General features: G+C 43.2%; 1 protein-coding gene across 4 annotated transcripts in view; it reads left to right on the top strand.

Moving 5' to 3' along the window:
* hecw2b (HECT, C2 and WW domain containing E3 ubiquitin protein ligase 2b) overlaps positions 1 to 25,582 on the top strand; it is a 51,323-nt gene that overhangs the window by 16,150 nt on the left and 9,591 nt on the right. For 2 of the 4 annotated variants that reach the window (XR_013134293.1, XM_077023210.1), the window contains exons 2-17: positions 5,318 to 6,390; positions 10,534 to 10,641; positions 13,260 to 13,354; positions 17,133 to 17,208; positions 17,685 to 17,854; positions 17,977 to 18,119; positions 20,431 to 20,531; positions 20,651 to 21,291; positions 21,442 to 21,733; positions 21,851 to 21,958; positions 22,269 to 22,419; positions 22,850 to 22,947; positions 23,342 to 23,469; positions 23,910 to 24,095; positions 24,928 to 25,062; positions 25,386 to 25,488. Coding sequence is in view for 3 of the 4 variants with exons in the window: in XM_077023210.1 (XP_076879325.1) it covers positions 6,057 to 6,390; positions 10,534 to 10,641; positions 13,260 to 13,354; positions 17,133 to 17,208; positions 17,685 to 17,854; positions 17,977 to 18,119; positions 20,431 to 20,531; positions 20,651 to 21,291; positions 21,442 to 21,733; positions 21,851 to 21,958; positions 22,269 to 22,419; positions 22,850 to 22,947; positions 23,342 to 23,469; positions 23,910 to 24,095; positions 24,928 to 25,062; positions 25,386 to 25,488 (2,869 nt within the window). In the remaining variant the exon portion in view is untranslated. Of the gene's footprint in view, positions 1 to 5,317; positions 6,391 to 10,533; positions 10,642 to 13,259; positions 13,355 to 17,132; positions 17,209 to 17,684; positions 17,855 to 17,976; positions 18,120 to 20,430; positions 20,532 to 20,650; positions 21,292 to 21,441; positions 21,734 to 21,850; positions 21,959 to 22,268; positions 22,420 to 22,849; positions 22,948 to 23,341; positions 23,470 to 23,909; positions 24,096 to 24,927; positions 25,063 to 25,385; positions 25,489 to 25,582 lie in introns of those variants that run through there. The other 2 variants (XM_077023211.1, XM_077023212.1) reach the window with 2 other exon arrangements.

Below are 25,582 nucleotides of genomic sequence, written 5' to 3'. Positions count from 1 at the left end.
TTGAACCTTGTGGTCTGCACATGTCCAGAAATGGGTTTTGATCTTGTTTGCTCAATTCCCATTCTCTCACTCTCCCTGGACCTTCATTACCATCTGGAACATGAGCTGTGCTGAAACCTGAGTGTGTGATTTGCACTTTTTAAACATTTAGCACAGCATTGGGCTGGGCTTTAACAAAACCAAAAACGTCAGACTGTGGACTGATGGAAGCATGTTTCCTTGTGTGGCAGACAAAAGATGACATGAGATTCAGTTTTAAAAAACTTCCATCAAATCATGTGGTGCATTCTGTACTTTGTGCAGGCGATTTGGGACCAGGTTGTTGACACTGAACTTTGATCCTGTTGTTATAGCAAGAAACTTGATCTGTACTTTCCAGTCCATGTATGTCATCAGTCAGGAAACCTAGTAAACATGATTCATCAAAACATGACCAACCACTATTTTTAATTCTACTAATTTCTGCCTCTGTGGCTTCTGCCTGCTGTCACTACGTATCACACAAGTGTTCAGGTTGGCGCTACTCTGAAAGGCGAGAGCTGTGAGAACCTCTCAGATCCAGGCATGTAGTTTGTACTAATATCTCAGCATTGTCTGTGAATACATGCATTGCGTAATCTGTTGGACATGCACAGAACCTATTAAGCTTTGAAGGTGTCTGGACCACATCTGGTTTGATGTTTGGCTTTCAAGTGTGATTCAACTGAAAAGTTCAGTCTCTGCTTGACCTCACCCATCCAGAGAGTAGCACCAGCATGATCTCAGATGGGATGGGGTGTGTGCATATGTGAAAATTTAGGTACAATGTGTTTACTGTTTTCTTTGTAAGAAAAATATGAATGATTGTGTGCTGTTCATTGGAGTGGAGCCAAATCTGACTTCAGAAAATCAGAGGGATATAAAATAATTATTTCATAGAAATGTTTATTTATTTATCTTCAGGAAGAAAAATGTAGTTTGCTGTAATGTTACTTTATATTTTATCCAATTAAATATTGATTATACTGTATGACAATATTGTGCTAAACACAATCATAGATTGGTAGTGTAATTTGAACTAGCCACTTACTACAACACCACAATGATGCTGGTTGGTCTCCCATTCTCTCTCACAGCCTCAGTTCTTCAATGGATTCCACAAGGTGTAGGAAAGATTCTTTAATTTTTCTGGTTCCTGTTGACGTGAGTACATCATGTCATAGCTACTGATTTGTCAGCTGCATGTTCATGTCACAAGTTTTCATTCAACCACATCCCAAAGGTGCTTGATTGGACTGCATTTTCATGCTAGAAGTTTCCCTTATAAGAAGCGTCAGTTGTCATAAAGTATAAAATGTCATATTTTACTGTAATAAGATAGCGCTGGGTACCAGAGGTGGGACCAAGTCAGTGTTTTGGAAGTCTCAAGTAAGTCCAAGTCTTTATCCTCAAGTCCCGAGTCAAGTCTCAAGCAAAGACAGTCAACTCAACTCAAGTCTCGAGTCAAGACAGGCAACTGTCAAGTCCCAAGTCTGAAACTTGGAATTTCAAGTCCTTTCGAGTCTTTTTTTTTTTTTTAACCAATGTTGCAGGTATATTTTAAATGTAAATAATAGACATGTGTTCTTTTTTAAATCTGTGTTCTCCTCAAATCTTGATAAAACATGTGCAACTGAAAACACGAAGTATAAAAATTTTTTTTTATTACACCTCTTTATTGCACAGTTCAATTTTTTAAACTTGGCTGCAAAAATATTCATACTTCATACCTGAGTTCAGATACAGAATCCAGGGTTGCCAACCCTCACGCATTGAGCGTGAGACACATGCATTTGACCATCTTCACACGCTCTCACGCCACACATCCGATTTCTCACACCGAAAAAAAAATCTAGTTTATTTACCTCTGATCCACATCTATGATTCAATGAGTTACTAGTTCGCTCTGGCGCCAACCACTGGCAATTGATCGATCGCGATATAATACTTAATTTGTGTCCATTTTACACCCCGCCCGGTAATAATTTAGGTTCGCTGCCCCCCCATTTGATTGGTTGTGCTGCAGCTCATGCACACACACACACACACGTACAGAGTGTGGAAAAGCAGAGGACCGCTCTGCATCAGAAGGACGTAAATGAAATTAATGGGGCGCACTTTATATATATTAATATGCGTTTTAAAATTTAGATTTGGGGTAAAAAAATCAAGTCTTTGCAAAAGTCTTAATATTGATGACTCGAGTCTGACTCGAGTCCAAGTCATGCGACTCGAGTCCCCACCTCTGGGTATAGCTGCCATTTTATGAGCTCTGACTACACTTAGCAGTGTCTTGTTTATTGTTTTTTTTTTTTTTTTTTTGTGAAAAAAGCAAATTGTATACACAGCACCTTTTGTACATGACCAAAAACAAATAATCAACCAAACGTGGAATCTCTCAACACCAAACATTTGCCTCTCAGCACTGATCGGTTGTGACACTCCGTGCATTTGGGTCAGGCTGCAGAGGAAGTGGCACAGACACTGGACAACAGACCGGACAGCCAGTCAGTATAATGACATGCAAACTACACCCCGTGATCATATGTTATGATCTCGTAACCCCAAAGCTGCCTTCATTGTTGCAGGACACTTTAACAGAGTGAATCTGGGGAGTAGTTCATCTAAATATTTCCAACACATGAACACGTGGAAAAACCAAATACTAGACTACTGCTACACCCCCTTCTGGGAGGCATACAAAGCCCTCTCTCACGACCTCTGGAAGATCACACTACTCCTCTGCCCTGTTATGGCCCGCCTACAGGGGACTAAACCAAGATCTCCCAGACTGGGAAGTGTTCTGACGCACCTCAAATGACAACACTGACGATAATGCAGACTTGGTCACTGGGTTCATCAAAATATGCACAGATTATGTTGGACCCACAAAAACTTTGTTGATCCCAAACAGAAATTGTGGCTTAGTAGTGAAGTCAATGAAGCACTGAACACACGAGCTGCTGCATTTAGGACAGGAGACATGGAGTATAAAAGCTGTTTATGCCCTCACAAGAGCAGACTCACACATACAGGGCTGATGTGGAATCACAACTTGGTAGCATGAATATGAAGAGTATGCAGTGGGGGCTGAATATTACAGCAGACTTCAAGACTTTGAACTTTATGAATGATTTGTGCTGGATCATCAACGTGCTTTCAGACCACCACTGTGTGGTTAGGACGGGCAGTATCATCTCTTCCTCATGAACTGCCAAGAGCTGTAAGCTCAATCTGTTCCTGCATTCCTCAGACAGCCACACGCATCTCCAGTGTCATCATTAAAGTTGTAGATGACGCAACGATAGTAGGCCTGATCTCAAACAAGGATGAGACAGTCTATAGACAGAGGAAGTCACTTCCCTGACACTGGAGCTAGGAGAATAACCTTTCACTCAAATTACAAGAAGGCAAAGTTGCTGGCTATGGTCTACAAAGCAGAAAAGGGAACACATGCCCATTGCTATTGATAGGACTATAGTATAAATGGCTTCAGATTCCTTGATGTAAACATCAGAGAAGAGCCTCACATGCACCACACAAGGGTCATGTGGTCAAGATGGTGCAATAATGTCTCTTTCACAGATATCTGTTCTGCCTGTAGGAGTTCATACGTACACGTTTCACCTGTAACTCCCATGTAAGTGTGATGTGACAAGAAATTGATTGATGGTCACCAACTACACTCTGACAGGCTTTGGCATATAGATTATACTGGACTGGAATTACACGGTCCAATGTGTGCGAAGAAAGTCGTTTCAGTGAGCCTGTGTCCACTGTTTCAAGGACCCTGTGTGTGAACCTGTGTCCACTTTTTCAGGGAGCCTGTGTGTGAGGTTGTGTGAGCCTCTGTTCACTTTTTTGGGGAGCCTGTGTGTGAGGCTGTGTGTGGCTGTGTGTGAGGCTGTGTCCACTGTAGCCTCAGATTCCTGTTCTTGGCTGACAGGATTGGACATCTTGTACATTTTCTTTTTTCTATATCTATTTTCTGCTCATAGAAGTTGTAAAACATCATTGGACCCTCAGTAATCTTTTCATAAATTTTCCTCCACTTTCCTATTATCAATGAGGTATTGTGACGCCGGAGGCGTCGGGACAGAGGCAACCGGAGACAGGGGTTGAACAGAAGGATGTTTATTGTCCATGGCAACCAAACCAGTAAAGCTCTTAGCGCACACACTGCAAGTGATGCAAGGTAAAGCTCGTAGCGCACACCAGTAAAGCTCTTAGCGCACGCACTGCAAGTGATGCAAGGTAAAGCTCGTAGCGCACACTAGTAAGGCTCCTAAAGCACGCACTGCAAGTGATGCAAGGTAAAGCTCGTAGCGCACGCAGGTAGGGAACGCAGTGACGGACACGCAGAGACCAGAGACGCTCATGTAGCGACAATGTGCAGCACTGGACCAGACGACCTGCGGGCTTAAGAAGAACAAAGTAAACAAGAAACAGGTGCTCAGTATGATGGTGATTGCGACTGTGGGAGTGGTTGCGTGCACGGGGGTGTGTGCTGGGATCGGCTGCTGGCCGGGATGCGCGCCCTCTGGTGGCGACCCGGCCCCCTCACCGTGACAGGTATTTCTTGATCTGTATTCACTGTTTTTATTATTATTATTATTAGTATTATTGTTATCATTATTATCAATAATAATAATAATAAACTGTAGACATTACTAGGTGTGAAAGTCCCAGGTGATCAACATTTTCTGCAGTACTTAAAACAAACCTGTCTGGCACTAACAGCCGTGACATAGTCACACAGATGTTTTTATGTGAACATAACTGAAGCCCTTGACCCATGTCTGCATTATTCTATGCATAGTGTTTATGCAACATGATTGGAGGACTGGGTAATTACATGAATGAGGTTACAGGTCATGTGTCCATGTAATTGTAAGTGTAGTTTGTGGCCAAGGTGCACTTGGGGCTGAGGTGGTTGCACCCTTGGTTGCACCCAAAAGCCTGCAATGACCGCCCTGACAGAGGGAGGTCATGTAGGATTCACTGAGGAGAGACACTTATTGATGGTTTTGGAAAGCAGGCTTGAGAGTGAGATGAGGGGAATGGGCATGCAGAAATAGATGTAACAGAGGAGGTCTTCAAAAATGTAGATGTGGGATCTGACCCTACAGAAGAGGAGATTCTGCAATTTCTGAAGGGGATGAATGGACAGACAAATGCAGAATATTTTATATAAGTATTTTCATTATTATACGTTTGCTTGTCTGGCACAAGTATTCTGTTGTTTCCTGTTTTAAATGTGAAGAACTTTCTCCTCATACTCTCTTTGTCTCTCTTCTAGGTTTCTCTCTTGCAACTTCACCTCCTCTGACGTCTATCCTACTGGCCTTCGACTGCAGGGACAACCAGAAATTGGGAACTTTTCCACCTTGTCCAGTTGCTAATCACCTCAATGCCTTTAATGAATCATTATTCTATTGTGCTGGAATTTAACATTAGATAATAACCAGGGTGGTAGAAGAGTCATTTTTGAACAAGCATAATAGAAATGGAGTGATGAATTCTGGGCTTTAGGTAACTTCTTGCCGGACCTTGGTGTTGAAGCCCCTAGCAATGGCTGAAATGTACACACTTTGACTAGTGTCAGCCCTATGCCCCCACCCCCACCCCCACCCACGGGGGGATCAGTAGCTCAAGTCCTCCTGGTTCCCTCAAAATTGAATGTTTCCATCCAAAAATCTGGGAGTTTGTGTCTTATATTTGGGGCTTGAGCCTTGAGATTTAGATGAGAATCACCACCTGGAGAGTCTGGAACAGAGGAGCGAACCACAGTTAAGAACTGTGAGAGGGGTTGTTGGCCCTCCTTGGGTCAAGTCCCAATTCCAGACCCACTTACCCCGCTCTCCACTTCTCTGGCCTTTTTGGCCCTTGTTTCTCCACCTTCTGTCCACTCAGCCTCCATCATTCGCCCCTCGCTAGCTACAGCCGTCCTCCCTCCCCGTTCCCGTCCCCACCCCACCCCAACCCACCACCCTGGCCCCTCCCCCCACCACACACTTCACCCATCCAACCACATCTCCATGGCCACTGGCACCACCACCACAGCTCGAGAGCACCTCCTGGTGGTGAGGAGGCGGAGCCCGCACATGCGTTACACGCTAGGACCTGAGAACCTCCGCACCCTGTCAGCACAGGGTGCTAGCAGCATAACTGGAAGCTCCAGAGTGGTAACACCAGAAACGATGGGCCTCCCACGGGCCAACAGTGACACGGACCTGGTCACGTCGGACAGCCGCTCCTCTCTCACTGCCTCCACATACCAGTTCACACTGGGGCGGGGCCAGAACCTGGTCATCTCATGGGATATCAAGGAGGAAGTGGATGCTACTGACTGGATTGGACTTTACCACATTGGTGAGTGAGCTTTACCACATTGGTGACATTGTAGCAGTGTGTGATTAGTCACTGATGATACGGCCTGGTAGAACACTTGGAGAAAGGTGTTAGTAGCACCAAGGGTTTGATTCTCATGTTAACATTGTTGTACCTTTTTGTGTTAGACATGTGTTCTAAATCTGTAGACAGGAAAATCCTAATTGATTACAATTTGTTTCCATAACATCCTTAACATAGAGGATGCCTTGATATTAAACATCTTTTTTCAGTGGAAAGCCTGAGACTCTCAGTGGAAAGTCTCAGCACACCTCTGAGTTACTGACTGTCGCCATAGTGTGGATCAAAATGTAATCTTATTGTAATATCAGGAGGGCCTCAGTCAGTTTTTTAGAGACAAACTCATCTGAATTATACAGACAAAATGTAATACATGAATACATATGGAAGGTGTTCTTCAATCCCTTTAAAATAAGGCGCCACAGGTAGACAGACGCTGCTAAGTAACATTACGTTAACCTAAAAATATGAAAGTTTAGTCTCTGTGTATGTGTGTGTATCCGTGTCTCTGTCGCGGTGTATCTGTGTATATACATTGAAGAAAATAAGTATTTGAACACCCTGCAACTTTGCAAGATCACCCACTTAGAAATCATGGAGGGGTCTGAAATTTTTGTTTTACGTGCATGTCCACTGTGAGAGACTTAATCTAAAAAATCCAGAAATTACAATGTATGATTTTTTAAATAATTTGTATTACTGCTGCAAATAAGTATTTGAACACCTGTGAGAATCAATGTTAAAATTTGGTACAGTGGCCTTTATTTGCAATTGCAGAGGTCAATTTCCTGTACTTTTTCACCAGGTGTGCACACACAGCAGCAGGGATTTTGGCCTCTTCCTCCACACAGATCTTCTCCAGATCAGCAACTCTATAGGGTTTAGGTCTGGAGACTGGCTAGGCCACTCCAGAACCTTGATAGGCTTCTTATGGGGCCACTCCTTGGTTATCCTGATTGTGTGCTTTGGGTCATTGTCATGTTGAAAGACCCAGCCACAACCCATCTTCAATTCTTTTGACTGAGGGAAGGAGTTTTGTCTCCCAAAATCTAGCAATACATGGCCCTGGTCATCCTCTCTTTAATTCAGTGCAGTCATCCTGTCCGATGTGCAGAAAAACACCCCAAAAACATGATGCTTCCACCCCCATGCTTCACAGTAGGGATGGTGGAATTAAGACCAAAAAGTTCAATTTTGGTCTCATTTGACCACAGAACTTTCTCCCATGACTCCTCTGGATCATCCAAATGGTCATGGACAAACTCAAGATGGGCCTTGACGTGTGCCTATTTAAGCAGGGGAACCTTCCGTGCCATGCATAACTTATTGAGTCTTAGTGTATTACCCACAGTAACCTTGCAAGCAGTGGTGCCAGCTCTCTTCAGGTCATTGACCAGCTCCTTCCCTGTAGTTCTGGGCTGATTCCTCACCTTTCTTAGGATCATTGCTACGCCACGAGGTGAAATCTTGCATGGAGCCACGTGGGAGATTGACAGTCATATTTAGCTTTGTGGGTGTGTGTGTGTGTGTGTGTGATTGTGTTTGTGAGAGAGTTCTGGAAAGCAAACATGTGGACATGGGGAGGGATGTGCTGAATCAGCTGTATAGTAAAATCCTGACACCAGACCGTACACGACCATACACAGCGTTACACGACCGTACACGGCCTTACAATGCTTCAAATTGCCTTGCACTACTTTATACTGCCTTACACAACCTTTCACAGCCTTACACTGCCTTATACTGCCTTACACCCTTTCCACCTCTCTCTCTCTCCCCCTCTCCACCTCTCTCCAACTCCACCTCTCCCTTTCTCTCTCTGTCTCCCTCTTTCCCTCTCCACTTCTCCCTCTCTCTCTCTCTCTCTCTCTCTCTACACTTCTCCTACTCTCACTCAGACTCTCATTTCTCACTTGGTGCTCTTAGTGTTCTTGTGAGATTCAGATATCCCATGATATCCCAGAGGTCAGCCAAATTTACAAATTAACCACAGATATGTGTGGGGTTTTTGTCTTCGGTTCTGGTCAAACTGTAGATGTGTGGTTCTCTTTCAGTCCTACTCCAGTCCACTGGCCTTAATGGTTTCACTGTGATGGACAGTAGCAGTGGTGGACTGTGATATCACATCACCAGCGAGATCCAGGGACATCTGGTTGCAATGGCTAGTGAAAGCTGATCTCCTATGCTACTACAACCAGCTCCATAGTGCCATTGATCTAGTCTGGGGAAGTCCAGTATGGTCTCTCCCAGGGTGCGGGCCCCCTTTCACAGCCTGCATCTATTACCTTCGGATCCTCTGGAGGTGCATTCACAAATAATCCAGAGTTCTGATCATCCCTGAAAAATGACCAAAGCCAGGGTTCCTTTTTTGCCCTGGTGGATAGAATCTACAATGAATGTCACTGGAAAAACCTTCATCTGCCAGCTTTAACTCCTTCATTATCACACTACGAATGACTCAGTGTGAGACTGTCATCCCAAGTGCACATATTTTCTAATTTGAAGTATTCTTTTTATTATGGCACCAAGTTCTTAACTCACATAGACACAATGGCCAGGCAATAGTGTCTTTCTGATTTATAGCTATAATTAAGCTTGCACTACAACGTAGAAAAAGTCCTGTACATGCAGACTCTTCAGCCTTCTGTAAGTTGAGATTACAAATGTTTGTTTGTGTTGACTGATGTGGTAAACATTGGCAGCTACACTGAGTGTGTTGCGATGACACTGGGTATGTGCAGCCATGTCCTCCACCAGAGCAGCACTACATTAGTCAGCAGCTACTTTTGACAAAGAAGTCAAAGAAAGTGCTGCAGATTTTCCTAGGGACTCTCAACATTTGCTTCGTTAAATGTACAATATGTCATTAACTAAAACAAAGACTTGTACAAACATGTTTAAATGCTTTAAAAGATCGAGCTAGACTGCGTATATGTTGGTCTGTATGTGTGCGTGACACCCTGTAGAATTTGAGTCTTTAAAACTTCTCAATGCTCAGTTGACTTTAATCTTTGTCTGGTTCTCTCCAGGTGGTCCAGCTCAGTCTTTTACAGTCTTTGGATTTATGTTTTTAGTTACTAAATTGGACGTTGCCTAACATTCAACATCATTTGGATGGTTCATACTTTAATGTATATAAAAAACTATAGTACCTGTCTGTATGGAACTACAATTCCTCTCTGACCCACACCACATACCAAAAATATCAGCTGTGCATTACTGCACTCAATACAGTGTACAATTTCTCCTCCTGCCCCAGTACAGTATACAATATCTCCTCCTGCCCCAGTACAGTGTATGATATTTCCTCCTACCTCATTATATTATTTGTTGTATTACTGATTACCTCAACATTGCTAGTATACAATGTTTGGTAAAGTACCGGTATATAGTAGAGCTTCATAAAAAAAGGTTTATATCCTAATAAAATGGTGTGTGGCTGTGTAGTGTTTTTTTATATAGAAATGAGACTGATCACATTCTCTTTCTATTAATAAGTTATAAGAACTTTTAAACAGCAAACACACCTAGACCAAAAGTGGCATGGAGAATATGCTAATGAGTATCGCTCTATTCATTAACATAAGGTACACTTCAGATTCTTCAAAAACATTCCTAAATCACTTTCACAATTTCACACCATCATCAGAATTCACTAGCATTAACTACAAACAGCTCCACAGCACACCATACCCAAGTTAACAAAAGTAATGGTGTTGCAGTATGTGGGGTCCCAGCTGCAACACATCACAGTGAACCACACCAAACACACACAAATACCATTTTGTCTCATAAACAAATGTTTTGTTGAAGATCACCTAGAGAAAATGTAATATCTTATTATATAAAAAATTGCCTTGGGTACAGAGGCACGCATTGCTGGGGAGATGTTAAGTACAAGCCTTTCTCACCAGTTACTGCAATAATTGACCAGTGAGGAGATCATTCTCCATAGCCATGGATCTGTAATCATGTTTTATTAGAGGCAGAATGTCTTTGCAGAAAACCGGCCAAAGCCTACATTTAATCAAACAGAAGGAACATCCAAGACTTGTTTTGTCCTGTTGTCTTGTCATGGTTCCTCACTGGATTATGCATTTGCAGACGAAACGTGTCCGGCTAACGTGTGGGACTCGAAGAACCGTGGTGTCAACGGAACCCAGCGGGGCCAGATAGTCTGGAGACTGGAGACTGGACCCTACTTCATGGAGCGTAAGTGTGCAGTGTGCACGCCATGCCTGTATTTCACCACTCCTCAGATATATATAAATATATATATATTTAGGGGTGGGACGCGATTAAAAAAAATTAATCGAATTAATCGGAAGCTTTGTAATTAATTAATCGAAATTAATCGCATTTTAATCGCATTTCAGTATTTAACATGAGAAATATTAATTTAAGTTTGAATGATGAATGAATCAATGAACATAATCATAAACTTCAACATCTTGTTTATTTTTCCACCAGTCTACTACACAGACCAATATATGTGTAGTGTGCAGAAAACAGTTCAGAACATTGGAAATTCTGACCAAAAATGTTGTTTAATTTTGGGAGTTTTGCTCAGGATATTGGAAGAATTGAAGTAAATCAGAAAATGTTTTTTAATACCATTTTAGATGGTAGACTTTCTTTAATTTCCCAGGCCTCTGCCACAGGCATCTTCATAGTGCCTAGAAGTGGTCTTCTGCATGCTCAAAGCAAATGACTGGATCTTCATCATCTATAGATTCATCATCTATAATATGAGCTGTCACACCAAGATAATTCTTGTTGCTAACAGAGGTCCAGTGATCCCCAGTCAGAGCCACATTTGTGGCACTCTTCACAATAACCTGTTTTAATTGTTTCCTCATCATACAGCTGCTGGATTTTCTTCGACATTGTCTTTCTGGGGTGAGTTTCCCAAAACGTTCTTAGCGCCAAGTACTTCGTAACCTCGTTCTTACGTACGAGGTTAAGAAGTACCTGGCACTAAGAACGTTTTGGGAAACTCACCCCTGGACAGTAGTTCGTAACTTGCATCAGTTGACGCAATTCGCAGCGCTTCTTGTAAGCATTTATCTTCGACCACAGAGAGCGAACAACACAAATAATGTGACGCATCATGTATAAACGCGTGCAGAGTCGCGCGCTACGGCCACTCGCGAAAGTTTAATCCAGTCTTAATGGTCCAATGAAGGTAATTTATAAACCAGGACCTTTCCTCACTTAAAAAAAAACCGGGACAGGATGTGAATTACGGACGTTTGATCAATCGTACTAGGAATACATTTAGCAGCTAAGTTATCATTACTGACCTGCGCGTTAAGCTGGGCGTACACTGTGCGATTTTTGACCCATTTTCAGCCGATTTTTCACTCGTTTCGGCTCAATCGCGTATCGTGCATCGTATAGTTTACACAGGTAAACGAGGAACGATTCACACCTCACGACCAACTCCCGATCAGAAATCGCAGCGTCGCAAGAACATCAAACATGTTTGAAATTCAAATCGCTCCTCGTGAGAGTATCGCACTGTTGAAGCAGCTCCACGAGCCGACTCTCCCGGCGATTTAGTCGTACAGTTTGAGCTGGAGCTGAGTACACGATTTAAAATATTGCACAGTGTACGCCCAGTTTTAGCCGCAACATGTTTTGCGTTGAGGTGGTAACGAAGGGTGGAAGTGCTCCTGTGATAAGTGAACTCCTTCCTACATAAAGTGCAAATAACACTATTTGTGTTTATACTTCTATTTGGAAGTTTCTTATATTTAAATTCCCCATCCACCAGCGTAGCCTCTTCAGTCATCTCCATCATGATCTTATTGTGCGTCCATATAATCTGTATGCCCGGAACTCGCGCACTGAGAAACATTCCACGGTGCAAAAGTGTCTCGTGCGTTAAATGCGTTAATTTTTTTAGTGCGTTAATTTTCCTGTAATTAATTAATCGAAATTAACGCGTTAAAGTCCCACCACTTATATATATATATATATATATATACATATATATAGAGAGAGAGGGGGGAAATTGTAGTGAAGTACAAACAGTATGTTTCAGACTGAGGTCCTCTTCAACTGTGTAATCAAAGAACTCTGTGCACTTCACTACAATTTTCAATATCTCTACAAGTCTTTCAAAAACGTACACTGCATTTACTCAACCACAGTCTTCTTTCGATATACACTGTGTGCACAATTATAAAGCCTGTCTTATTTTTGAGGATTATAAACAACTCCAACAAGCATTTCTGACTTATAAGAAAAGAATTGTGACCAATATAGCCACACTTCTTTTCAATAACAGTGATACGCCTTCCATTTAAGGAATCTATCAGTTTCTTGATCTGTTGACAACTTTATGCGCAGCAGCAACCACACCCTTCCAGGTAGGTTGCAGTTATGGAATACGACAGAACCGGAAGATGATGGGTTCCTGGTATTTTCACATTTGATTCTTGAATCCTTGGCCGTTAGTTTGCATCTTTTTTTTCTCAACACATTTCTTGTGCTCTTTTGACTATTTGCAACAAAACATCTGATGATTCTGTGATCATGCCCCAATATCTTAGAGTGCTGCATCCTTCTGAGAGACTTTTGGTCATTTTTGACTCAGAGTCAGTTAAATATCTTTTTTTGCTCAGTTTGCCTAAAGAAAAAAAGCTGCCTAATAATTGTGCACATAGTGTGTGTGTGTGTGTGTGTGTGTGTGTGTGTGTGTGTGTGTGTGTGTTTATATATATATATATATAAAAGTTTTTTGTGTGTCTATGCCATCATTCAGATGTACGGATGTACTTGTATTCCTTTTGTGTTTTGCGGGTGTGTGCGTGTGTGGCACACAGCTGAGACCAAAATCTGCTTCAAATACTACCATGGAGTCAGCGGAGCTCTGAGAGCAACAACCCCCTGCATAACTGTCAAGAACCCCGGAGTGCCGGTGAGCGTGATCAGCCTATAGTGTGCAGAGTAGAGAGTACAGCCCTGCCTTAGCTAATCCAATTGCCCCAAACCTACCTTTCACCATTTACCCCAAACCTACCCTTCACCCCAATCCTATCCTTCACCCTTCACCCCAAACTTACCCTTCACCCCAAACCTACCCTTCCCCCCAAACTTACCCTTCACCATTTACCCCAAACCTACCCTTCCACATCTGAGGATGGAAAAGAAGCAGTCATGTTCTTCTTTGCAATGTCAAATAGTGTGTGACATACCTGAACACGTTCTCAGAACTGAAATCGTTTTTCCCCTGAATGACATTGGTGGTTATAGCAGTATATCTGAGGGTCGTCAGCTTAGAGGAGCTCAGATATTAATACTGCCAGCAAAGAATCTGTGGTGCAGTGAACTAATCTCTACACAAATCTATAAATGGATCAATCTAATCAATTTCTAATCCTGATGCAGAATTGCTGCATATGATAACTAGCCATTAGAACATTTATAACCTCTTCCTCATGTTGAATTTCAGATTTAAATGATTTTTCCTTGATGCAATACTGGTGTTTAAATTTATTATGTGCTTGTGTGTTTTATAGTGGAGTATAGAAGAGTGCCTATGTCCAGTCACGCTACTCGACTTTATTCTAACCTGTTTGGGTGTGTCATGGTCCACCCATAACTCCTCCGTCGGACGGTCCCATGTGTAGTATGCATGCACATTTGTCTGTGTGTTTGTTAGCCTGTGTGTTAGTCCATGTCTGCATGTTACTTGTTTCACCAGTTTCTTGTCATTAGCATTATATGTTGAACTGGAGTCTGTGTCTTTAAGTGTGCATCCATGTCTTACGTGTTGGTCGTCATTGTCTTGAATCCCACTGTGTGCAACTTGGTATTAAAATAAATGTTGGAAGCACTGAACATGCTCTCATGTCGCCATCCTGCCCATGGGCACAGATGGAAATTCTGAAGTGAGGGGGACCAAGCTGTACAATATATATATTTATATTGTAGATGCTAGATTTTGGATAGGGTCAATATAAATCTGGAGGGGACATGTCCCCCCCGTCCCCAGTGCCATCTGCGCCCCTGATCCTGCCTGATCCTCACATTACTTCAGGTTTTTTGAAGCTTTGAACACATTTACCATAACTGGCCAAACACTCATTAAGCGTCATGAATGTTTGAGCAATACTTTCATATATGTAATACCTTATGAGGCTTGTTGAGGTTCACATTAAACTTTTATTTATTCTAATACTTAAGATTAATTTATCTAGTGCATGGACACTCCGTCTGCATCCTGTGTCTTTGTCTGTCCTGTCTGTGTTCACTGAAGCCTTGGCCAGTTCAATGGAGAGTATCATGTTCTCCGGTATGTAGAGAATGTTTTGAGGGCAGCGCCCCTGTCAAATGTACTTGCCCATACACTTTGAGGTGCATTTAAGAGATGTCCACCAAACCACAACAAAGTTCAGCGACCCCTCTGCATGGTGCCAGACAATGAGCTGATGTTGGTGCTAAATCAATTTCACCAATTGTTAAAATGTCTTTTTCCCCCAACCCAATTACCATTACATTACATTAGCTCCGCATTGTAAAGACATCATGATTATGATAATTGAAATTGTTTGGTTTGAGTGATGGTGGTTTTGGTTAAGTGACAACTTTTAAGTTCTGTTTTAAAAAGCAGTACTGGCAACCAGTGATGGCTTAGTTACCTTGAAAAAGTAATCCGGTTACTGATTACTCCTTTTAAAAGTAACTTAGTTACGTTACTGATTACTTGATTTTAAAAGTAACTACGTTGGATTACAAGTTACTTTAGTAGTTACATTCAGCAGCAAAATTAATTTTTCCAATACTCACTTTATTGGAAGTGCATTTTTAACAGTAACAATGTATTGAAGCCAGTGAATGTGATTGAAGCAGGTTCGGTAACCGAGGCAGAAACTGCTTAATCCAAAAATCCCGAGGAGGGAAACTTTATTGATAACGCAACCCTGGCGCGCGCAGGCTCCCCCCCCCCCCCCCCAGTGTCACTTAAAGGGCTAAGACTCCTTGAGTGGTCAAGTGTCTGTCCGTTAGGCAATTCACTGTGAGGAGTAGTAGTCGCTACAGTATCTCCTGACATTACATTTGTGTAGCTGTGCGGTATTATTTGTAAATTTATTTGTAAACGTAATACAAGTGAACTGTTCAGTCAGACAGCTATTTGTTGTGAAACGAAATACCATTACAATTTCAAGCATTTTAAAGTAGGCTACGTTAGTCAAAATTACAGCACTTTTCAAAAGTGGAACACAATGCAACATTAAAATTCGTCAGGCAAATGTTCCTTCTCCTGTTTTTGAGGGGTGTTTCTTTATACTACCACATCATTACGGGAGGACACTGCAAAAAATGACTTGTGCTCGCGCTCTCACAGGGTCGTGCGGAGTCGAGCGCTACGGTCTGACGCAAAAGTAGAACTGAGCCAAGAAGAAAGTAAAAATATATATATTTTTACTAGGGAAAATAAAAATAGTAACGCACAGTTACTTGGATAAGTAACTTTAATCTGATTACTGGACTGGAAATAGTAGCGCGTTATATTACTCGTTACCGAAAAAAGTGGTAAGATTGGAGTAACGCGTTACTGACATCACTGCTGGCAACTGTATCATCTCCTCTTTTCATGTAGTAAAAAATAAGCTTGTAATTATTTTTGATGCAAAACACATCTTGAGGATAATCAACAGAGCACAAGCAAAAAAATGCATCTAGAGGATATTCCACAGAGCACAATCAAATCCTAAATTGCAATTGGTATATGACAAAGAATCCTAAGACACATTACTTCAGCTAAAGCCATGACTAGATCCACAACCCTCCAAAATGCCAGCAAACTGAAACTTGTAAGATTGAGTCACTGTGCTTGTACTACTTGCTATGACCCATTAAGAGTCATTCCTACAGTGAAGAATGCTCAAATGTCTTAGCAGAGCAGTACAACAGCACCCACATCTAATATAATGTAATTAAAAAAAATGAAGACTGAAGTTGAGTGGATTATGAGTGTTTGATACACCTGATAACTATGTGCTGTACACACTCAGTTTAAAGCAAAACAAAACTGGTACTACTTTGAGATTTGTAGCATGGAACAGTATAAAATAAAGTTTTGATCTTTGACTTTTCCATTACTCAGACACAAGAGTCTTCAATGCTTGTAGCAGGGAGTGTCTGTCTTGATTTCCATTGTCCTCACACCCCCATCTACCATTACCTAATGTCTGTCTGCACGAGTCTTCCAGAGCCAAGCGTTAATGTGTCGGAGCACTACAGCGCAGTTCAATAATTTACATCCATTAACCAACATGGGTGAGTGGCACACAGCACCACCCAGCCCCAGGTCCTCCTCTCGCCTGCTCTTTGGGCCAGGTGGCCCAAATTAATTTGACATGAATTTGGCTGGTGTATTCTGACTTTGTTGTTAAATTCTAAGGCCAGACTGTCCTAGCACAACATGTGCTGCTGATCTTAACAGCTTTCCTTACCAACCGTAACTGGTTTAATTATTGTTTCCTGGCTCTGCTTGGTTTCAGGGTGAAGTGCAGTGTCAATTTTGGTTGAACTCTCCCTGTGAAGGGGGGAAAAAAGTGATGAAGCAGCTTTTCTTGGAATTTTGTTATTTTAGGTTCGTTTAGTTCGTTTTTGTGTGCTTTGATCATTGCCCTATAAAGACGTGGTAAATGTACATGTGGGTGTTTAGTTGCTGTGTTTTCCTGCTGTAGGCTGGTGTGGACGGACAGATAGAGGGCCAGTCTGTGACTGAGCACTGTCGAAAACTCGTCAGCTTTACGTTATCAGGTAAGTGTTTTCTGACAGATCTGTGAGCGAGGTGTGTCTTAGAGCAAGAGACTGGGATTTTCAGACCCAAATTAAGGGGAGACAGTGTAATCATTGCTAAGAGTTAGTGAGGTAATTATTGGTATTAAGGTAAGTGAAGCTGACCTTGCCACATTACACATGGTGAATGTCAGTGCTGCCTCCTTGTGGGCAGAAAGTGTATTTGCAGCAACACATTCTCGAGTTGAGTCCATATATACCTGAATAGAATTTCAGAAAGTAGATCGTACACAGAGGAGTATTCTGCTTGAGAATTCGGTCAGCCCCTTTGAGAATGACCATATTCATGTGTTGGTCATGTAACACTCAGGATGTTATAATATGTAAAGGTTTATTTTCCCATGATGCAACATTACGCTTAGTTAGCTTCTGCACAATTACCAAACAATGGTGTGTAAACACTAAACTGACTTCAAGCTTTGTCTTTTGCTGTGCAGATATCCGTGCCCAGGGCCTAAAGAAGGGTATGTTCTTCAACCCCGACCCCTACCTGAAGATGAGCATCCAGCCGGGTAGAAGAACTGGCCTTCCTGCCTTCAGTCACCATGGTCAAGAGAGGCGATCCTCCATCATCCCCAACACCACCAACCCTACCTGGCATGGAGAGGTAGCTTAGGAATTCATTTGTGCACTCTCTCCATCTCTCTCTCTCTCTCTCTCTCTCTCATTTTGACCGTACTGTATTTAACTATGTAAAAAAAAAACTTGGCTTTTCTTTACCTGTTGCAGAAATACACCTTTGTTGCACTGATGACAGATGTTTTGGAAATCGAGGTCAAGGACAAATTTGCCAAAAGTCGACCGATCATCAAGCGCTTTTTAGGCCAGCTGAACATACCTGTGCAGAGGCTGCTGGGAAGGCATGTGACAGGGTTGGTGCTCACGGTCACTGTGTGTACAGGACCCTTCATAGATTATACAGTGTATCACAAAAGTGAGTACACCTCACATTTCTGCAGATATTTAAGGATATCTTTTCATTGGACATCACTGACAAAATGACACTTTGACACAATGAAAAGTAGTCTGTGTGCAGCTTATATAACTTATAACTGTGTGTAGCTCAAAATAACTCAATATACAGCCATTAATGTCTAAACCACTGGCAACAAAAGTGAGTACACCCCTTAGTGAAAGTTCCTGAAGTGTCAATATTTTGTGTGGCCACCATTATTTTCCAGACCTGCCTTAACTCTCCTGCTCATGGGCTTTACCAGAGCTTCACAGGCTGCCACTGGAATGTTTTTCCACTCTTCCATGACATCACAGAGCTGGCAGATATTTGAGACTTTGCGTTCCTCCACCTTCCACTTGAGGTGCCCCAAAGATGTTCTATTGGGTTTAGGTCTGGAGACATGCTTGCGTCCATCAGCTTTACCCTCAGCCATTTCAATAAAGCAGTGATCATCTTAGAAGTGTGTTTGGGGTCATTATCATGCTGGATCACTGCCCTGAGACCCAGTTTCCAGAGGGAGGGGATCGTGCTCTGCTTCAGTATTTAACAGTACATATTGGATTTCATGCGTTAATGAAACCTAACCGCCCAACACTTGAAACTCCCCAACACCTGCTGCACTCACGCAGCCCCACACTTGGGCATTCACACTACCATGAAGGACTGTAGGCATGACACACTTATTTGTGTACTCCTCACCTGATTGCCGCCACACATGCTTGAGACTATCTGAACCAAACAAATGAATCTTGGTCTCATCAGACCATAGGACATGGTTCCAGTAATTCATGTATTTTGTTGACGTCTTCAGCAAACTGTTTGCGGGCTGTCTTGTGTACAGACTTCAGAAGGAGCTTCCTTCTGGGGTGACTGCCATGCAGACCAATTTGATGTAGTGTGTGGCGTGTGGTCTGAGCGCTGACAGGTTGACCTCTTCAATCTCTGCAGCAATGCTGACATTACTCCTGCACCAATCTTTCAAAGACAGCATTTGGATTTGATGCTGAGCATGTGCACTCGGCTTCTTTAGACGACCAACGCAAGGTCTGTTCTGAGTGGACCCTGCTCTTTTAAAACACTGGATGATTTTGGCCAATGTGCTGCGGTTTCAGGGTGTTGGCAATCTTCACGTAGCGCAACAATTCATCTTTTAAGATCCTCAGAGTTCTTTGCCATGAGGTGCCATGTTGGAACATTATGAGTATGAGAGAGTGTGAGAGCTGTACTACAAAATTTAACACACCTGCTCCCTATACACACCTGAGACCTAGTAACACTAACGAGTCACATGACATTTTGGAGGGAAAATGACAAGCAGTGCTCAATTTGGACATTTAGGTGTGTAGTCTCTTACAAGTGTATTCAATTTTGTTGCTGGTGAACAAATAAATTTAGATATTAATGTCTGTATATTGAGTTATTTTGAGGGAAGAATAAATTTACACTGTTGTAGAAGCTGCACACAGACTACTTTTCATTATGTCAAAGTGTAATTTTGTCCCATGTGTTGTCCCATGAAAATATATACATAAAAATATGCAGAAATGTGAGGGGTGTACTCACTTTTGTAATACACTGTAGCTCTTGCATGTCCTAGTTGTGGGGAAAACAGTTCTTTGAAGTGTCCTAATACATAATGAGTTATCAAAACAATGACAGATGACAGTAACAGATAACCAAGAGAAAAGTTATTTATTTTTGCTTTGTGAATCTGTAAAGTAATCTGCATTTAAAATTATTTTAAAATAAAACACACAAATGACAAGAAAAATACATATATTTAATATCAAATAAAAATTGAAATAAAATCTAAAAATCTATTTCAAATCAATTGAAATTAGGTGAGAACACAAGTAAAACAAACTTTCATTCTACAATAATGTAAAATTGTCCACAATAATGTAAAATTTCACATTTGTGCTAATACAATGGAATATGTTCATGATTTCTCTGTAGAGATAAGCAGTTTGACAGACCATTTTTAGAGCCAATGGACACATTATTCATTTATCTTATGATGTAAGAAATATCAGGCCTAATATCAGACTTAATTTCAGACCTTTCTATTGGTCCATCTATAATGAAATATCTACACAATGCAAAAGACAGATAGAATCTTCAAATTATGGAAAGAAATGAAGATACACTTTATCTGACATAGACAGTCTGTTTACAACAGTTACCCATTTCAACTTCTGTCAGACCAACTGATGTGTGCATTTTTCCAGGGACCAGCCTGTCACCTACACTCTGTGTCGCCGTTTGCCCACAGAACATGTCAGCGGTCAGCTTCAGTTCCGGGTGGAGATCACCTCCACAGGACAAGAGGGTGAGTGGCATCATGAGCATACACTCTCTGCACACATAATCGCTAGCTTGTCATTCACTGTACATTTGTGTGATTTTTCTTTTTTCTTACAAACACATGCACATGTGAACTGAACTCAGACTCTATGGGCTCGCTGTTGGGTGCCTCCTCCATGAATGGAGACCCGGGCAGCCCGTCAGATGACGAGGATATCCTCCCCCCACCTTCGCGTGTGCTCCGGGGGCCTTCCCCCACGGGCTCCTTGGGCTCCCTCCACAGCGAGGCCCTCCGGCCCGATGAAGTCTTTCTGGATCCTGAGGAGGAACGGAGCCCAAGAGATATGGGGCCCGTGGCTGCCGAAGGCCCCTCGGGTACCACCCAGAGACAGGTCTCCCTCCTGGACTCTGCTGAAAGGCCGAGATGCTCTGGCGAGCGTCCACTGGGCGCCTCCTCCCCAAAGCTGCGTTCCAGCTTTCCAACGGACACGCGGCTCAGTGCCATGCTGCACATAGACTCGGACGAAGATGAGGAAGGGCATGGAACACAGGAAGTGCACCTCACCAATGGGTCTGGGGGGGCCGTGAGGAACAACGAGGGGGACGGGGGCAGGAAGCAGACAGAAGGGAGTCGCAGTGGTGACGACGAAGCAGAAGGGGCCCCTTCCACTAGCAGTCCTTCAAAGAGTCAAAATGGAGAGGCAGGAGGGAGCCTGGAGCAAGCTGCCAGCTCAGAGACCCCTCAGTCCTCCTCCGGTTCACAGCAGCCTGCCTCCACAACTCAGGTTAGAGGCTTGGTTTCAGAACCAATTTTCAATTAATAAAATTTCAAGTAAATATTCTAATAGTTGTCTGTTTTCTTGGTTTCTAGTGTTGGTTTCAAGAAACAGCTGCAGGAAAAGTAAAGTAAATATTCAGTTTGGTTTCTCCTGTAGGATCCAGAAGGAGCTGCTTCTGAAGATGGCGCCAGCGAGGACGTGTTCGTAGGCACGGAGACGGTGGTCTCTGAAGCTTCAGCAGCTACCAGCAGCACAGCCAGCGATGTCGGAGGGGCCGCGGCAGCCTTGCAGCCCGATGCTGCTGCTGAAGACAAAGGGGACAGCACGGAGGTCTGGACAAGGAGGCGGAGCTTGCAGGGGTCACAGACAGAAGAGGAGGAGTCATTAGAAATGAGGCTAGCCCCAGCTGACTTGGCGCAAACTGGCATGGCAACCGATGGGGAGTCAGGTGCACTTTGTTGTGATTTCCTAGGAAATGTATTTTAAACCAAATTCTTCGTGAACAACTGGATTCTTCAGGTTTTGTCACATGTTTTTGATGATTAAAGTGGAGTTTTATGTGCAGCTTTAGGGGCAGGTGCTCAGGTGAATGGTCATCAGCCGGTCCAGCCTCTTCCTGCTGTACGCAACGATGCCAGCCGCTACCAGAGAGTGGACGAACCTCTACCACCAAGTGTGTGTGTGTGTGTGTGTGTGTGTGTGTGTGTGTGTGTGTGTGTGTGTGTGTGTGTGTGTGTGTGTGTGTGTGTGTGTGTGTGTATGCACTTTGTCGTACACACAGGCCATCGTAATTATCTGGTAGCTACACCTTGATGTGTCCTTATGTTTATCTTAAACATTTTAAGCATTAATGTGTGTCTGTACCGCTAAACTTTGATACACATCTCTAAGTCAAACATAAACTTTACAATGACCTTTGCCTGAGCATAGATCACTCGTCAGGGCTTTTAAGGTGGAACTGACCAGCCCCTTGTTTACTTCAGACTGGGAAGCACGTATTGACAGCCACGGGCGAATTTTCTACGTGGACCATGTAAACAGGACCACCACGTGGCAGCGGCCGACTGCACCACCCGCACCGCAGGTTCTGCAGAGGTCCAACTCTATTCAGCAAATGGAGCAGCTCAACCGCCGGTTCGACACACACACACCGTCATTCACAGCTCCACGACCAGTTCGAAACACACACCCTCGTTCACAGATCTGGGATCATGTTGCACTGCCATTGTTCATTTTTAAAGATCAAATAAGAACTCAAAATACATTAGAGAGAATTGTCCAAACAAAACGGCAACATGAAACTACTAAAATAACATTCTCTTATCATAAAGGCAGCATTCCTCCTTCTCTCTGTCTCTGTCTCTCTCTGTCTTTGTCTCTCTCTCTCTGTCTGTTTCTCTGTATTTCTCTCCGTCTCTCTCTCTCCGTCTCTCTCTCTCTGTCTCTCTGTGTCTCTCTCCGTCTCTCTCTCTCTGTCTCGCTCACATAGTTCATGTGTTTTTGGTTTTTTTCTATGCTGCTGACACTGTTCCTGTGTCGATCACTCTCTCATTGTTTTCTTCAGTTACCAGAGCATCCGAAGAACAATAACGAATGAGCGTGAGGACCAGACAGCAGACATGTCCTCTGATGACTCAGACCTCCTGCATCACTACACTCCCGGTACTCACACACTACACTCAAAGCTCTATACACAGGAATAATTTGAGAAGCATTGTAGTTTTGTTTTTGAGGACTGGTGTAGAGAACTTTTGGTCTGGTACTGTTGTCCCCTGAAGGAGCAGGTACTAGTAACCAAGATTACAGGGTTCAATGCAAAGGGAATGCATATACTGTCATTCTGATAAATACATAAGCTGCTCAGGGTATGTGTGTTTGCTAGATACCAAGCGTGAACAGTGCTCTGCACTTGTGAGTGTATTAACTTACCATGCAATGTATGGACACGCACTTGCTGATTAAACTTTCTTTTAGGACAAAAACATTACTGTGGTGCTATAGTTTTGTAGAGGGTTTTTTCCAGAGTGAAGCTGACCCGTGTCTCTGGATTTTCTAGAGTACCGGCGGGACATGGCAGCAGTCGGCCCTGCCAGCTCACGCTCCCGATCGTCTCTGCTGCTGCAGTCCCCCAGTGCCAGGTTCCTCACCAGTCCAGACTTCTTCAGTGTTCTTCACTCCAATCCTGTGAGCAAGTCCTTGATGCATCTTCTCCTCTCAGTCCTTCTGTCAAAGCAATGTCATATACAGTTTATATTATAACAATTAGCTACTTGGAAACGGTTAAATGCAAAAGGAGCAGATCTCCTGCTCTTCCATAAGTTCGTAGTTCAAGTCTTTCAGGATCCTTCCATGGCCTCCTGTAGTTCGGACTGGGATCATGAAAACCTCGAAGATGATGAGTAGAAACAGCCACGCATCATTGCAGTGGCAAGAGGTTTCTGTTTCAGCATTGGGAAATGTCTGTTCGTCTGCATCTGGTTTATTTGTGCCAGTGGCATGATTGGCAAGCTATTTTAAATTGACGACAGGCAAAATGTCTTTGTACAACGAAGTACATCTGGAATTCGAGTTTGGTGACCGCAGAGTTGTGCGTATTTAAATGGCCTCCTGTTCTCCTTCTTCAGAGTGCCTACCGCATGTTCACCAGTAACACCTGTCTGAAGCACATGATCAGCAAGGTGCGTCGTGATGCTCACCACTTCGAGCGCTACCAGCACAACCGGGACCTGGTCACCTTCCTCAATCTGTTCGCCAACAGGCAGCTGGAGTTGCCACGAGGCTGGGAGATGAAGCATGACCACTCGGGCAAGGTCCGCTTCAGCCAGCCGCCACCTCCGCTCTCTAAAAGCTTTTTTTCTCTTCACCCCTCAGACCTGGTTCCTTTCACAGTCCAAACAGGGCTGAATCACTCCTCAATCAGCTCCTACTGCTAGCTAGTAGCAGGTGTTGTGCTTCAGCACCTGTTTGCAAAACATGTTTTGCAAAACATTTCAGCTAGCTATTCAGATGTCGAATGAGGAAAGTAAGGTTTCTGCCTCCTTCCATAAATACTTAGTGATTATGTATTGGTCATATTTTAATAAATAGACATTTTTAATAAAGACATGAATCACCAACACAAGGGGAGTAGAGGGTGTAAATCTTAGTGACACACAAATGTACAAATCACATGTTTTTAAATCTCTATTCATTGGGTAATAACTACCTCTATGGACAAAATGTTTATCATTGCATTTAAATCTATTAAATTAATAAAAAGCATCAATGCTTATGCCGGCACATCACCTCTCTAAGAGTTAAATCTGATCTAATCTGGTGGGATGTGGGGTTCATACACATATCGTACGTTTACTAGATAGAGCTCCTGTAATCTCAGACTAGACATCTTGTCCATCCCTTTTCGTGTCTACTGTATCTCTTCACGATCGATGTCTCTTCCACTCTGTCCAGTCCAGCTTTTTCCATCTCTGTACATAACTCAGCACTTGACTTTAAATCTCCTTGATTTTTTATTTATTTTTGCTTTCTCCTGCTCTCTGGCCTTCTTCTGTGTGTCCACTCTCTTTCTCTCTCTCTCTCTCTCTCTCTCTCTCTCTCTCTCTCTCTCTCTCTCTCTCTCTCTCTCTCTCTCTCTCTCAACAGACGTTCTTTGTGGATCATAACTGCCGCGCCACTACCTTCATCGACCCACGTCTGCCCCTGCAGAGCGCTCGCCCTGCCAGCCTGCTGGCCCATCGCCAGCACCTCAGCCGGCAGCGTAGCCACAGTGCTGGGGAGGTGAGCGTCGGACGGCCTTCTGCCTGCTCCACCCGCCCGCGACTGCAGAGTGCTGCTCATTTCTCCCTCACTCAGAGGCCCCCACAGAAAAGTGGGACAATCAGACAGGGTTTGCCAAGTTTACTCCAATAGCTGTAGTGCTGAACCAGTGCAGAATACATTTATGCTGTGGCAGGTTCTGAATGAATAGTTGGCTACATGGACCTACTTGTGAGGGTGTTGGCTGGGTAACCTGTGAGTGTGTTCTCTAACGTGAGCCCTCAGACTGATGCGTGGGCCCTCAGACTGATACACAAGCTCTCACACTGAGTTTTGTGCTCCAGGTGGCTGACGATCCTAGTCACCCCGGCCAGCCAGTCCTACCACGCTCCTCCAATGCCTTCAGTGCGACCAATCGCAATCAGTGCCAGGAACTGGTTCCTGTTGGTACGTCTGGTGTTGTGACCTGTGTTTTTGATCTGATGACATTTTTAACATTTATATCTATAGACTTTATATTTTCACTTTTTAAAGTAGATTT

The sequence above is a fragment of the Brachyhypopomus gauderio genome, chromosome 12, assembly GCF_052324685.1.
Source record: "Brachyhypopomus gauderio isolate BG-103 chromosome 12, BGAUD_0.2, whole genome shotgun sequence".
Classification (NCBI taxonomy): domain Eukaryota; kingdom Metazoa; phylum Chordata; class Actinopteri; order Gymnotiformes; family Hypopomidae; genus Brachyhypopomus; species Brachyhypopomus gauderio.
This window is presented reverse-complemented; position numbering and strand designations above follow the sequence as displayed.